The sequence below is a fragment of the Notolepis coatsorum genome (genome assembly GCF_963971535.1).
Source record: "Notolepis coatsorum genome assembly, chromosome: 3".
Taxonomy (NCBI): domain Eukaryota; kingdom Metazoa; phylum Chordata; class Actinopteri; order Aulopiformes; family Paralepididae; genus Notolepis; species Notolepis coatsorum.
Window position 1 is genome coordinate 85,923,312 of NC_140167.1, and position 14,551 is coordinate 85,937,862.

The 14,551-nt window shown below is 43.4% G+C and overlaps 1 protein-coding gene across 1 annotated transcript in view; it reads right to left on the reverse strand.

Moving 5' to 3' along the window:
- The window catches only part of LOC311225890 (uncharacterized protein), a 381,841-nt gene that overhangs the window by 29,723 nt on the left and 337,567 nt on the right, over positions 1 to 14,551 (reverse strand). Inside the window, exon 13 of the mRNA XM_084311282.1 lies at positions 3,138 to 3,215. Within this exon, the coding sequence (XP_084167408.1) occupies positions 3,138 to 3,215 (78 nt within the window). The remainder of the gene's footprint in view (positions 1 to 3,137; positions 3,216 to 14,551) is intronic.

Sequence of the window (14,551 nt, forward strand, 5' to 3'; positions counted from 1 at the left end):
CACCACCATGCTACATGATGATGGATAGTTCAGTATATATACCACCATGCTACATGCTGTTGGATAGTTCAGTATATACACCACCATGCTACATGATGATGGATAGTTCAGTATATACACCACCATGCTACATGATGTTGGATAGTTCAGTATATAGACCACCATGCTACATGATGATGGATAGTTCAGTATATATACCACCATGCTACATGATGTTGGATAGTTCAGTATATAGACCACCATGCTACATGCTGTTGGATAGTTCAGTATATAGACCACCATGCTACATGATGTTGGATAGTTCAGTATATATACCACCATGCTACATGATGTTGGATAGTTCAGTATATATACCACCATGCTACATGCTGTTGGATAGTTCAGTATATACACCACCATGCTACATGATCTTGGATAGTTCAGTATATATACCACCATGCTACATGCTGTTGGATAGTTCAGTATATAGACCACCATGCTACATGCTGTTGGATAGTTCAGTATATACACCACCATGCTACATGCTGTTGGATAGTTCAGTATATACACCACCATGCTACATGATGTTGGATAGTTCAGTATATACACCACCATGCTACATGATGATGGATAGTTCAGTATATATACCACCATGCTACATGCTGTTGGATAGTTCAGTATATATACCACCATGCTACATGCTGTTGGATAGTTCAGTATATAGACCACCATGCTACATGCCGTTGGATAGTTCAGTATATAGACCACCATGCTACATGATGTTGGATAGTTCAGTATATACACCACCATGCTACATGATGTTGGATAGTTCAGTATATATACCACCATGCTACATGCTGTTGGATAGTTCAGTATATACACCACCATGCTACATGCTGTTGGATAGTTCAGTATATATACCACCATGCTACATGCTGTTGGATAGTTCAGTATATAGACCACCATGCTACATGATGTTGGATAGTTCAGTATATATACCACCATGCTACATGCTGTTGGATAGTTCAGTATATAGACCACCATGCTACATGCTGTTGGATAGTTCAGTATATACACCACCATGCTACATGCTGTTGGATAGTTCAGTATATATACCACCATGCTACATGCTGTTGGATAGTTCAGTATATACACCACCATGCTACATGATGATGGATAGTTCAGTATATACACCACCATGCTACATGCTGTTGGATAGTTCAGTATATAGACCACCATGCTACATGCTGTTGGATAGTTCAGTATATATACCACCATGCTACATGATGTTGGATAGTTCAGTATATAGACCACCATGCTACATGCTGTTGGATAGTTCAGTATATACACCACCATGCTACATGATGATGGATAGTTCAGTATATATACCACCATGCTACATGCTGTTGGATAGTTCAGTATATACACCACCATGCTACATGATGATGGATAGTTCAGTATATAGACCACCATGCTACATGCTGTTGGATAGTTCAGTATATACACCACCATGCTACATGATGATGGATAGTTCAGTATATATACCACCATGCTACATGCTGTTGGATAGTTCAGTATATACACCACCATGCTACATGATGATGGATAGTTCAGTATATATACCACCATGCTACATGCTGTTGGATAGTTCAGTATATAGACCACCATGCTACATGCTGTTGGATAGTTCAGTATATAGACCACCATGCTACATGATGTTGGATAGTTCAGTATATAGACCACCATGCTACATGATGTTGGATAGTTCAGTATATAGACCACCATGCTACATGATGTTGGATAGTTCAGTATATAGACCACCATGCTACATGCTGTTGGATAGTTCAGTATATAGACCACCATGCTACATGCTGTTGGATAGTTCAGTATATAGACCACCATGCTACATGCTGTTGGATAGTTCAGTATATAGACCACCATGCTACATGCTGTTGGATAGTTCAGTATATAGACCACCATGCTACATGATGTTGGATAGTTCAGTATATAGACCACCATGCTACATGCTGTTGGATAGTTCAGTATATACACCACCATGCTACATGCTGTTGGATAGTTCAGTATATACACCACCATGCTACATGGTGTTGGATAGTTCAGTATATAGACCACCATGCTACATGATGTTGGATAGTTCAGTATATAGACCACCATGCTACATGATGTTGGATAGTTCAGTATATACACCACCATGCTACATGATGTTGGATAGTTCAGTATATATACCACCATGCTACATGATGATGGATAGTTCAGTATATAGACCACCATGCTACATGATGTTGGATAGTTCAGTATATACACCACCATGCTACATGATGTTGGATAGTTCAGTATATATACCACCATGCTACATGATGATGGATAGTTCAGTATATAGACCACCATGCTACATGATGTTGGATAGTTCAGTATATACACCACCATGCTACATGATGTTGGATAGTTCAGTATATAGACCACCATGCTACATGATGATGGATAGTTCAGTATATAGACCACCATGCTACATGATCTTGGATAGTTCAGTTCAGTATATAGACCATGTTAGATGCAGGGATGATATGTTTGGAGGTCGTGGAGGAGGAGAAGGAAAGGGAGGCAAGGACATTGAACCTCCCAAATGTAATAAACTATGACCAACAATGAATCAATCTGTCAGTCGGTCTGATGGATAATGAAATTAACTAGGTTAGTGCTGACTGTGAAGGAAGAGAGATAGTAGAGATAGATAGATAGTAGATAGATAGATAGATAGATAGATAGCTAGATAGATAGATAGATAGATAGATAGATAGATAGATAGATAGATAGATAGATAGATAGATAGATAGATAGATAGATAGATAGATAGATAGATAGATAGAAGAGTGATAGAAAAGAGGGAGAGAGAAAGAGACTGAGATAGCGCTAATGGCATGCTCCTTCAGAGTCTCCCTTCTCCCAATCAGAGAGAAAGAGAGCTAAAGACATGCGTCGACAGACTCACACACTCTTTCTTTCTCCAGTGTTTTGATCCGCTCATTAGCTAGTCAATGGGGGGGGGGGGAGGTTATGTGGGGTGATATGATGATTCCGTGCAGTCATTCCGGGCAGAGGATGAAGTGAGTACTTAACAGGGGGACATAACAACTTACTTCCAGTAGGGAAGGATCTGGTCAAAGAGTCTGGCTCTGACAGTGGAGCCCCCCACACATCTGACTCAGAGACCACCGCTGGGTTCAGAGAGGGACAGAACGTAGAAAAATTACCACTTAATAGTAGCGTTAGAACAAGGACACACCCAGTGTCACAGATGCGAAGCGGCATGCAATGTATGTGAGCTGCCACTAGGGGCCGAGTGAGTTAGTGACATTGCTGGTGTCTTGTGTATGATCTGCTCGGCCTGTAGGACGCGTACGGGTCCTTTGTAGTGCCGTCTGAGGTCCATTAGCCAGGTTGGAACGAGATGAAACCAGAATGCTAATTTGATTTGATTTGACATTTAAAAAAATACAGGATTCCAGAAAACGTCAAGGATGTTACACAAAAAAGTCAAGACTTATTTTCATTGTGGTCCTTGGTCTCAGACAGACAAGCAATACAAACATGACCACAAATAACAATTTGACAAACTACATAGACATGTCAATTTTAAATGCAGTACAAGCGTAGCCACAGACAATGTATCAGACAACATTTTCATGCATTTTAAAATTTAGTTTTTAACATTGTCGAGGAGCCATGATTTGACTTTTTTTTTTAATTGTGTCGGCTACTAATGCATTTTAGCTGTGAAGGTAGCAAATTCCAATTAGTGGCTCCCCAGAATTTAAAAGAACATTTGCCCATATTTGTTTTGAACCTTGGAATACACAGGCCGGTGATGCTGGCTCTGGTGTTATGGGTATGCATGTCCCTATTCCACTGAAAATAATTCGTAAGATAAGTGGGGGTCTTATTATTATAAATGTTGTGAACTATATTGAGCTGAAGTTGAACAGACCTGGCTTCCAGAGGGAGCCAGCCCAATAACTGGAAGTGTTGTTTGCCCACATGTGCTCTGGAGGCTAGTCCTAGAGCTAATCGGAAGAGTTTGTTCTGGGAAACCTGTAACTTAGCTTTTAAAACTTTGGTCAGACCGCTGTACCAAGAACAGATAGCATAGTCAAAGCAACAAGAAACAAGTGAATTTGCCAGAATGCGAAGACTTTCAGGGTCTAATAAATGTGCTTTTCTGGCCAGAAATTTAGTTCTGCCATTCACCTTGCTCATAGTTTTGAGAGCCATGGATTCCGCGCTCAGGCTGCTGTCTAGGTGGCAACCTAGATAGCTTATACACTTTTTTGCCGCAAAAATCTGGCCCTCGAGATTTATGCTGGGCGAGACCAACTTCCACAGCCTATTCTGTTTTGGCCATATGCAGAGATAATTTATTGTTAATGAGCCAATGTTTTATGGTAGAGAATTCCTGAGAGTGGCCTGTAGCTTGTCCACATCCTTATCGGAGGAAAGGATAGCAGAGTCATCCGCGTAGAGAAACAGGTTCACATTACAGGCAGCTTGCATATCGTTAATATAAATTAAAAACAACAACGGGCCCAGGACACTCCCTTGAGGGACTCTGCAAGTCACTGGTAAGGCAGATGAGTTATGGTCATGGATGTCTGTCAATTGTACTCTATCGGAGAGATAAGAGGAGAACCATTTTAGGCTAACAGGGCTGATACCAAGGGCTGACCGTTTGTTAAAAAGAAGGCTGTGGTTGACAGTGTCAAAAGCCTTTTGAAGGTCAATTAAAATCATACCACAGAGTTTGCCAGCATCCATTTCAGCTCTGATAAAATGAGTTAAAAAAAAGTAAACAAGAATTGGTGGAATGTGATTTCCTAAAACCTGATTGAAATTTATATAATAATTTTGAGTCTGTAATATACTCATAGAGCTGCTCGTGAATTACCTTTTCTAAAATCGAGATGGGCCTATAATTGATCATGTAAACTACAGAGACTGGCTTAAAAGAGAAGCTGTTCGGGATAACACCCAAGTGGGCATAACACTCATGGAGGTGGGCCTGCCCAAAGGTTAGAGGGCCAGAGGGCAGGCGGTCAACTAGCGTATGGGCAATTGAAGTGAAATGCAGGGGCTGGAGTCATTGTTGGGTTTGGTCGACGTGCGTCCTACATTTGTAAGCGTTTTCCACAGTGTTTGTGGGTTTTCCTGATTTTCCAGGATTTGTTCTGAGAAATAATTGGATAATAACTAGCCAGCTAACATAAACGCTGCCAAATGTTAATGTTAGCCCCTAATAAGAGACAACCCGGGGGCGCTATTGACAGTTTGGATGGACGCTTGCACAGTTGCCTTTGTGTGGGTTTTGGCACGGAAGCTAACCGAGTACGCTAGTATGCTAACCATTAGAATTCTGACTAAATGAGCTCAGAGACAGACTTAGATGAGCTGAAGCCCGGATGCTAGCTAACACTAGCATTGCATTACAAACCTTCCTTGGGTTTTGGTATGGAGACTAACAAAGTTAGCATGCTAACATTACAATAACCATCCACCCATGCTCAGATAATCATATCTTAACAAGTTGATACGTTATGCTTTACAAAGGGTATCATGGCAGTTGCAATCGGCCAGTTGTCAAAAAACATTATTACAATTTTTTACTCATATTATATTTGACTCATATTATATTTGACTCATATCTTGTCTTTTGATAAGTAAACAGCAAAAATAACCAACTCAGTTACAATTACGCTTTTCACCATACAGCATGTGTCATAGTATCTGATCTCCCGGCTAACTATAAAATCATCCATTACCGTTTGCTTTCTCCCTGCTGGTTGTCAGTGCTTTAATTTTTTACTCTACCGTCTTTGACTCTACTGTATCTAATGGTTTTGAAAAGGGCAAGTTGGTATTCTCATCTCCACAGAAAAGGAAAACTCTTAGAACTATACCTCACTCCTACGCAGAGCTGCCGCTACACCTGTCCGTCACGGCCTGCTCAACACCTCCGTCCAAGAAAGCTAAAGTTTGTACCAGATCTGGACATCCGTGACCGAATTAGTTTGAAAGAAAATAACTATACTTTTTTTCTTTTTTCAAACTATAACTTTGAATTGTGTGTGTATACACTAGTATCACTAATAACCAAAAATACTTGTCTGAACATCACTACAGTGACGTAGGTATTAGAATGGTAAACAGACTATAGTGCTATGTTTATGGCTGCGCTCATCGTCGTTCCAATGTTGACAGTGAATAAACAAGGCTGCACAGACGCCGTTACATGAAATTAATTACCTTTTTCAGCTCATTTCATTATTACTTATTTTTATAGAAAAGCGAAAGAAAATATGGGGGGAACAATATTATAATAATATTTATTTAATAACTAAATGTAATTACTTCCTCTGTGGGCAGAGATGTTTTGACAGTGGAACGTAGTCCAACTCTCTAAGTAGAATTAGTGAGCTATATCAATCCTATAACATTAGCTAACGCCAAACTGTTTACATTCAAATGAGCATTAGCACTCCACTTGCCACACGTGTTAAACCATACTAAACCAAACATAATTTTTTACAAGAGCTACTATCAGCTACTGTGGGCATACAGGAATGGCGAGGATGTAAAGTGTCTTAGACACATTTATTGGACCCGTTGCTCGCAGAGTTTACATAGAAACAGCGCGACTCGCAAGAGGAGTTGTCACAGGCTGTAGAACACAGGGCTGAAGAGCTAGATGTCTAAAATGTAAGGTGGGGGGTATCGGGCTCAGCCCCTCCCTTCCAGCTGGAGTTGACTTGAAACACGGAAGTTATCAAATGCGAGCAAAACGTGCACTGTCGAGTCCTGGCTCTAGTCGGAATCACAAATAGTGGTTTAAGAGAAGTTATTTATATTTCGAACGTGACATGGTTAGACATGGTTGTGACAGCCCTAGATGACATGGTCGGGACAGCCCTAGACATGGTCGTGACAGCATGGTCGTGACAGCCCTAGATGACATGGTCGGGACGCGTGAATACTTTCGACAACAAAAGTTTGTTTCCGCGTTCGAGTTTTGCGCTCTGATTGGCCACTGACCCCACGTGACGCTACGCTATTACGCCCTCCTTATCGCCACCAGTTATCTGACACTCTACAGCTTCCGTGACTTCCTCGCAGAACAGCTGTTTCCGTATTTATAATATTGTAAACGCCGCGCTGTGAAGCACCTCTGTATTAAATGCAGACTCATCAATCAATCAATAACATTAACGAGACTCTCGTTGTGTCTATTCTGCTAACGCTAACGTTACCTCTCATTGTGTCTATTCTACAAGCTTTAACGTTACCTAGGCTCTCGTGTCTATCTGCTAACGTTAACGTTAGCATTAGGCTAACGCCAAGCTGTAACGTTACCAGTCTCGCGTCTATCTGCTAACGTTAGCATTAGGTAATAACCGGTTTAAAATGGATGGTGATTACCTCACGTTGTGTCTATTCTACTAGCATTAACGTTACTAGTACAAACAATCAAACCAAAACATTGACATCTAACTTATCTTTAAATATTTACTCAACCTCTACTGTCTTTAACTATGAATGAACACAACACTCTAACTTACCATCTTTAGATAATAAAGTACTCAACCTCTACTGTCTAAAAATTTCCTATACTTCCTGAGTAACTTGCCCAACACTGCTTAATGGTTGTTTAAATATTTTACATGGGGCACGTATAATCCACAGGGCACATTTACACACACTGTGACATAAGAGTCCACATTCCAGTTCTACTTTTGTTTTGATGTGAAAAGGGATTCTGCACTTAGCACTGACTGAGAAAGTAAACATTCCAGTTCAATAATTCATACCGGAAGATATAGCGCGCAATATGGCCCCAGTCAGGCCACTTTTTAAGAGGGGGGTCTGGGGGTCCCCCACCAGGATTTATTTTGTTACAAAGACTTAATTTCCTGCATTCTGTATGAGACAAAGTCTGCCACCGCGCCCTCTACAACAAACAGTCGTTAATTGACTTTACAATTTTTAGACAGTAGAGGTTGAGTACTTTATTATCTAAAGATGGTAAGTTAGAGTGTTGTGTTTGTTCATAGTTAAAGACAGTAGAGGTTGAGTACTTTATTATCTAAAGATGGTGAGTTAGAGTGTTGTGTTCATTCATAGTTAAAGAGTAGAGGTTGAGTACTTTATTAGCTAAAGATGTTAAGTTAGAGTGTTGTGTTCATTCATAGTTAGACATTAGAGGTTGAGTAAATATCTAAAGATAAGTTAGATGTCAATGTTTTGGTTTGATTGTTTGTACTAGTAACGTTAATGCTAGTAGAATAGACACAACGTGAGGTAATCACCATCCATTTTAAACCGGTTATTACCTAATGCTAACGTTAGCAGATAGACGCGAGACTGGTAACGTTACAGCTTGGCGTTAGCCTAATGCTAATGCTAACGTTAACGTTAGCAGATAGACACGAGAGCCTAGGTAACGTTAAAGCTTGTAGAATAGACACAATGAGAGGTAACGTTAGCAGAATAGACACAACGAGAGTCTCGTTAATGTTGTTATTGATTGATTGATGAGTCGGCATTTAATACAGAGGTGCTTCACAGCGCGGCGTTTGCAATATTATAAAGAAGTCACGGAAGCTGTGTAGAGCTTCAGATAACTGGCGGCGATAAGGGGGGCGTAATAGCGTAGGGTCACGTGGGGTCAGTGGCCAATCAGAGCGCAAAACTCGAACGCGGAAACAAACTTTTGTTGTCGAAAGTATTCACACGGTCGGGACAGCCCTAGACATGGTCATGACAGCATGGTCGTGACAGTCCTAGATGACATGGTCGTGACAGCATGGTCGTGACAGCCCTAGACATGGTCGTGACAGCCCTAGATGACATGGTCGTGACAGTAGATGACATGGTCGTGACAGCCCTAGACATGGTCGTGACAGCATGGTCGTGACAGCCCTAGATGACATGGTCGTGACAGCCCTAGATGACATGGTCGTGACAGCCCTAGACATGGTCGTGACAGCCCTAGATGACATGGTCGTGACAGCCCTAGATGACATGGTTGTGACAGCATGGTCGTGACAGCCCTAGATGACATGGTCGTGACAGCTCTAGATGACATGGTTGTGACAGCATGGTCGTGACAGCCCTAGATGACATGGTCGTGACAGCCCTAGATGACATGGTCGTGACAGCCCTAGACATGGTCGTGACAGCCCTAGACATGGTCGTGACAGCATGGTCGTGACAGCCCTAGATGACATGGTCGTGACAGCCCTAGACATGGTCGTGACAGCATGGTCGTGACAGCCCTAGATGACATGGTCGTGACAGCCCTAGACATGGTCGTGACAGCATGGTCGTGACAGCCCTAGACATGGTCGTGACAGCCCTAGATGACATGGTCGTGACAGCCCTAGACATGGTCGTGACAGCATGGTCGTGACAGCCCTAGATGACATGGTCGTGACAGCCCTAGACATGGTCGTGACAGCCCTAGATGACATGGTCGTGACAGCCCTAGACATGGTCATGACAGCATGGTCGTGACAGCCCTAGATGACATGGTCGTGACAGCCCTAGACATGGTCGTGACAGCATGGTCGTGACAGCCCTAGACATGGTCGTGACAGCATGGTCGTGACAGCCCTAGACATGGTCGTGACAGCCCTAGATGACATGGTCGTGACAGCCCTAGACATGGTCGTGACAGCCCTAGATGACATGGTCGTGACAGCATGGTCGTGACAGCCCTAGATGACATGGTCGTGACAGCCCTAGATGACATGGTCGTGACAGCCCTAGACATGGTTGTGACAGCATGGTCGTGACAGCCCTAGACATGGTCGTGACAGCCCTAGATGACATGGTCGTGACAGCATGGTCGTGACAGCCCTAGACATGGTCGTGACAGCCCTAGATGACATGGTCGTGACAGCCCTAGACATGGTCGTGACAGCATGGTCGTGACAGCATGGTCGTGACAGCCCTAGACATGGTCGTGACAGCCCTAGATGACATGGTCGTGACAGCCCTAGACATGGTCGTGACAGCCCTAGACATGGTCGTGACAGCCCTAGACGACATGGTCGTGACAGCATGGTCGTGACAGCCCTAGACATGGTCGTGACAGCCCTAGATGACATGGTCGTGACAGCATGGTCGTGACAGCCCTAGATGACATGGTCGTGACAGCCCTAGATGACATGGTCGTGACAGCCCTAGACATGGTTGTGACAGCATGGTCGTGACAGCCCTAGATGACATGGTCGTGACAGCCCTAGACATGGTCGTGACAGCCCTAGATGACATGGTCGTGACAGCATGGTCGTGACAGCCCTAGACATGGTCGTGACAGCCCTAGATGACATGGTCGCAGGGTTAGAAATTAACATTTTTTTTCAAGGGCTTTTTTTGCCCCCCTTAATTGATTTTCGGGGGCTTTTTTTTGTATTTCGGGGGCACTGAATTTTTATGATAAATGGTAGGGGTGGGACGGTTCACAAAATGGACGGTTTGGTTCGTATCACGATTTTGGGGTCACGGTTTTCAGTTCGATATACGTTAATTTTTATTAAAAAAAATGTAACACTCAAATCTAAACATGCTTCTCATTTATTAAAAATAAAATAAAAGGTTTACAGTGTTTACAGCCTTAAATAATGTTTGGCACACAAAGACCGAACTGACTGAAAAATATAGGCTACATTTGTCAAAGTATTAACTTAGTGCAAACAAACAATATGCTCAGCCAGCACTAGACTTTCCTTTCTTTAATTAATATAAACACACAAAAACAATAATAATAATAATAATAATAATAATAATAATAATAATAATAATAATAATAATAATAATAATAATAATAATAATAATAATAATAATAATGACTTGGATTTATATAGCGCTCTTCATGAGACCCAGAGCGCTTCACAGAGTCCATTATTCATTCATACACAGTCATACCGGTGGTGGTAAGCTACAATTGCAGCCAGAGCTGCTCTGAGGCAGACTCACGGAAGCGTGGCGAATAATCATCGCCTACGGCCCCTCCGACCACCACCAACATTCATTCACATGCATACACATTCATACGAGGCAAGTAGGTTAAGTGTCTTGCCCAAGGACACAACGGCAGTGGGATGGACATGGGCTTGAGCGGGATTCGAACCACCAACCCTTCGATCATTGGACAACCCGCTCTACCCCTGAGCCACGCCGCCCAATTCCCTGATTGTCAGTTCTTAATGGAAAGATTCATTTTCTGCTTGAAATTATTATGTTTCTGTCTACATTTATTTAGACTAACATTATTTAAATATTGAGTGCAACTGTGGTGGATTACGTAATTCGGTGAGTTGGAACTATCTATGGGTTGGCGCCGGGTCCCCACGGACATTTTAGCGTGTGGCACCTTCAGTTCCGGTCACGTTCATAACATCAACAAGCAGCGCGAAAGCAGCAATAGTCCCGGTTGGAGTTAGTAAAACACAGTTGTATGTTAGCCTTCTTGGATGTTGAATAAACGCCTATCATTGTCTTTAAACACCCCGCCTCTCAGACTCCCATTTCCTCCTCTGCTACAGTAGCTAGTAGCTACGGTGACATTTCATTGACTGTACAGTATTAGCTTGCGGGCTGCGTCGGGCTACCATAGTTAAAACGTGCGTTGTGTTTACAAACTGCTAACGCTATGGCAAGATGTGTGTAGGCCTATGTAATGTTAATGGCTATGTTTTTAAAGTCGTAATGAAGATTGATTTATATTGTGCGTGCCATTTTTACACAAACTGACTGCTGCTGCTGCTGCTGCCTGCAGCCAGTGCAGAACACAGGCTCCGCCAAATGATTTTTTTTATTTGCGCGTCATCTGAACCGTACGATACACAGACGCTCCATTACCGGATAAATATATATAATTAGTAAACTGTCGGGGGCATTAAGTGCCCCCCTTAACTGGTTTTCGAGGGCATTTTGTCCATTTTCAAGGGCATTATGCCCCAAGCCCCCGTTAATTTCGAACCCTGCATGGTCGTGACAGCCCTAGACATGGTCGTGACAGCATGGTCGTGACAGCATGGTCGTGACAGCCCTAGACATGGTCGTGACAGCCCTAGATGATATGGTCGTGACAGCCCTAGACATGGTCGTGACAGCCCTAGACATGGTCGTGACAGCCCTAGACGACATGGTCGTGACAGCATGGTCATGACAGCCCTAGACATGGTTGTGACAGCCCTAGATGACATGGTCGTGACAGCATGGTCGTGACAGCCCTAGATGACATGGTCGTGACAGCCCTAGATGACATGGTCGTGACAGCATGGTCGTGACAGCCCTAGATGACATGGTCGTGACAGCCCTAGACATGGTCGTGACAGCCCTAGATGACATGGTCGTGACAGCATGGTCGTGACAGCCCTAGACATGGTCGTGACAGCATGGTCGTGACAGCATGGTCGTGACAGCATGGTCGTGACAGCCCTAGACATGGTCGTGACAGCCCTAGACATGGTCGTGACAGCATGGTCGTGACAGCATGGTCGTGACAGCCCTAGACATGGTCGTGACAGCCCTAGATGACATGGTCGTGACAGCCCTAGACATGGTCGTGACAGCATGGTCGTGACAGCCCTAGATGACATGGTCGTGACAGCCCTAGACATGGTTGTGACAGCCCTAGACAACATGGTCGTGACAGCCCTAGACATGCTCGTGACAGTCCTAGACATGGTCGTGACAGCCCTAGATTACATGGTCGTGACAGCCCTAGACATGATCATGACAGCCCTAGATGACATGGTCGGTACAGCCCTAGATGACATGGTTGTGACAGCCCTAGATGACATGGTCGGTACAGCCCTAGACATGGTCGGTACAGCCCTAGACATGGTCGTGACAGCCCTAGATGACATGGTCGGTACAGCCCTAGACATGGTCGGTACAGCCCTAGACATGGTCGTGACAGCCCTAGATGACATGGTCGTGACAGCCCTAGACATGGTCGTGACAGCCCTAGATGACATGGTCGTGACAGCCCTAGACATGGTCGTGACAGCCCTAGATGACATGGTCGTGACAGCCCTAGACATGGTCGTGACAGCCCTAGATGACATTATAGGAAAGCTGTCGTCCTGTTCCTGGCAGAATCTAGAATGTCTGCCCGTTGCAATGAACCACCTTGCAACGTACTCCTGTCTGTAACTTATGCTTGATTCACTTTGAATAAACCGTTTCCTACCTTTCATTATTGGATATTATTGATAACCTTGACAATTTGGATATTGAATATAGTCAGATATACGTGTCACTACAGGAGCTAGTATCAGCTACAGGAGCTAGTATCAGCTACAGGAGCTAGTATCAGCTACAGGAGCTAGTATCAGCTACAGGAGCTAGTATCAGCTACAGAAGCTAGTATCAGCTACAGGAGCTAGTATCAGCTACAGGAGCTAGTATCAGCTACAGAAGCTAGTATCAGCTACAGGAGCTAGTATCAGCTACAGGAGCTAGTATCAGCTACAGAGATTATTTGTGGACCCTGTCCCCATTATTATCCAGGCAAATGTATACTGAATATATCTCAATGTTATTACTTGTGACTGAGATGCAATGTAAGGGAAACATTTTTCTAAAATTATGTTTTTTTGACCACTTCTACAATCAAACCAATGCAGTTCACTCCTCTCTATCTCTGCTGAGACAGAACCAATATCAGACAGACAGACAGAGCTAGCTCAGGGACTAATATTTATTTCCAGTGATCAGTAGGCCTATCCACTATCCAGGTTATTATCCCCCTCCACATCCACAGTATTATGCAGGCAAATCCGTGCCAAACACTTGTCACTGAGATGGAATAATAAACAGAGAGTGTTCCTGCGGCTGAGGGGCCGTGTGGCCTGATCGCTGAATGAAATGTAGAGAAAGGAAACCTGGGCCATGTTGACATTAGCAGTGCCTCAACAGGCAGTTATGTAACGCCCCCCCCCCCCCCCTTCCCTGTGTGTGTGTGTGTGTGTGTGTGTGTGTGCGTGTGTGTGTGTGTGTGTGCGAGTGCGTGTGCGTGTGTGTGTGTGTGTGTGTGAGCGCAGAGTGACCCTGAAGGAAGAACAGTGATGTTCACTAGTGGGAGAAAGAGAGAGAGAGAGAACGAGAGAGAGGCTAACAGAGAGAGAGCCAGAAAAACAGGCAGTGAATAAACAAGGCTGCACAGACGCCGTTACATGAAATTAATTACCCTTTTCCAGCTCATTTCATTATTACTTATTTTTATAGAAAAGCGAAAGAAAATATGGGGGGAACAATATTATAATAATATTTATTTAATAACTAAATGTAATTACTTCCTCTGTGGGCAGAGATGTTTTGACAGTGGAACGTCGTCCAACTCTCTAAGTAGAATTAGTGAGCTATATCAATCCTATAACATTAGCTAACGCCAAACTGTTTACATTCAAATTAGCATTAGCACTCCACTTGCCACACGTGTTAAACCATACTAAACCAAACATAATTTTTTACAGGAGCTACTATCAGCTAC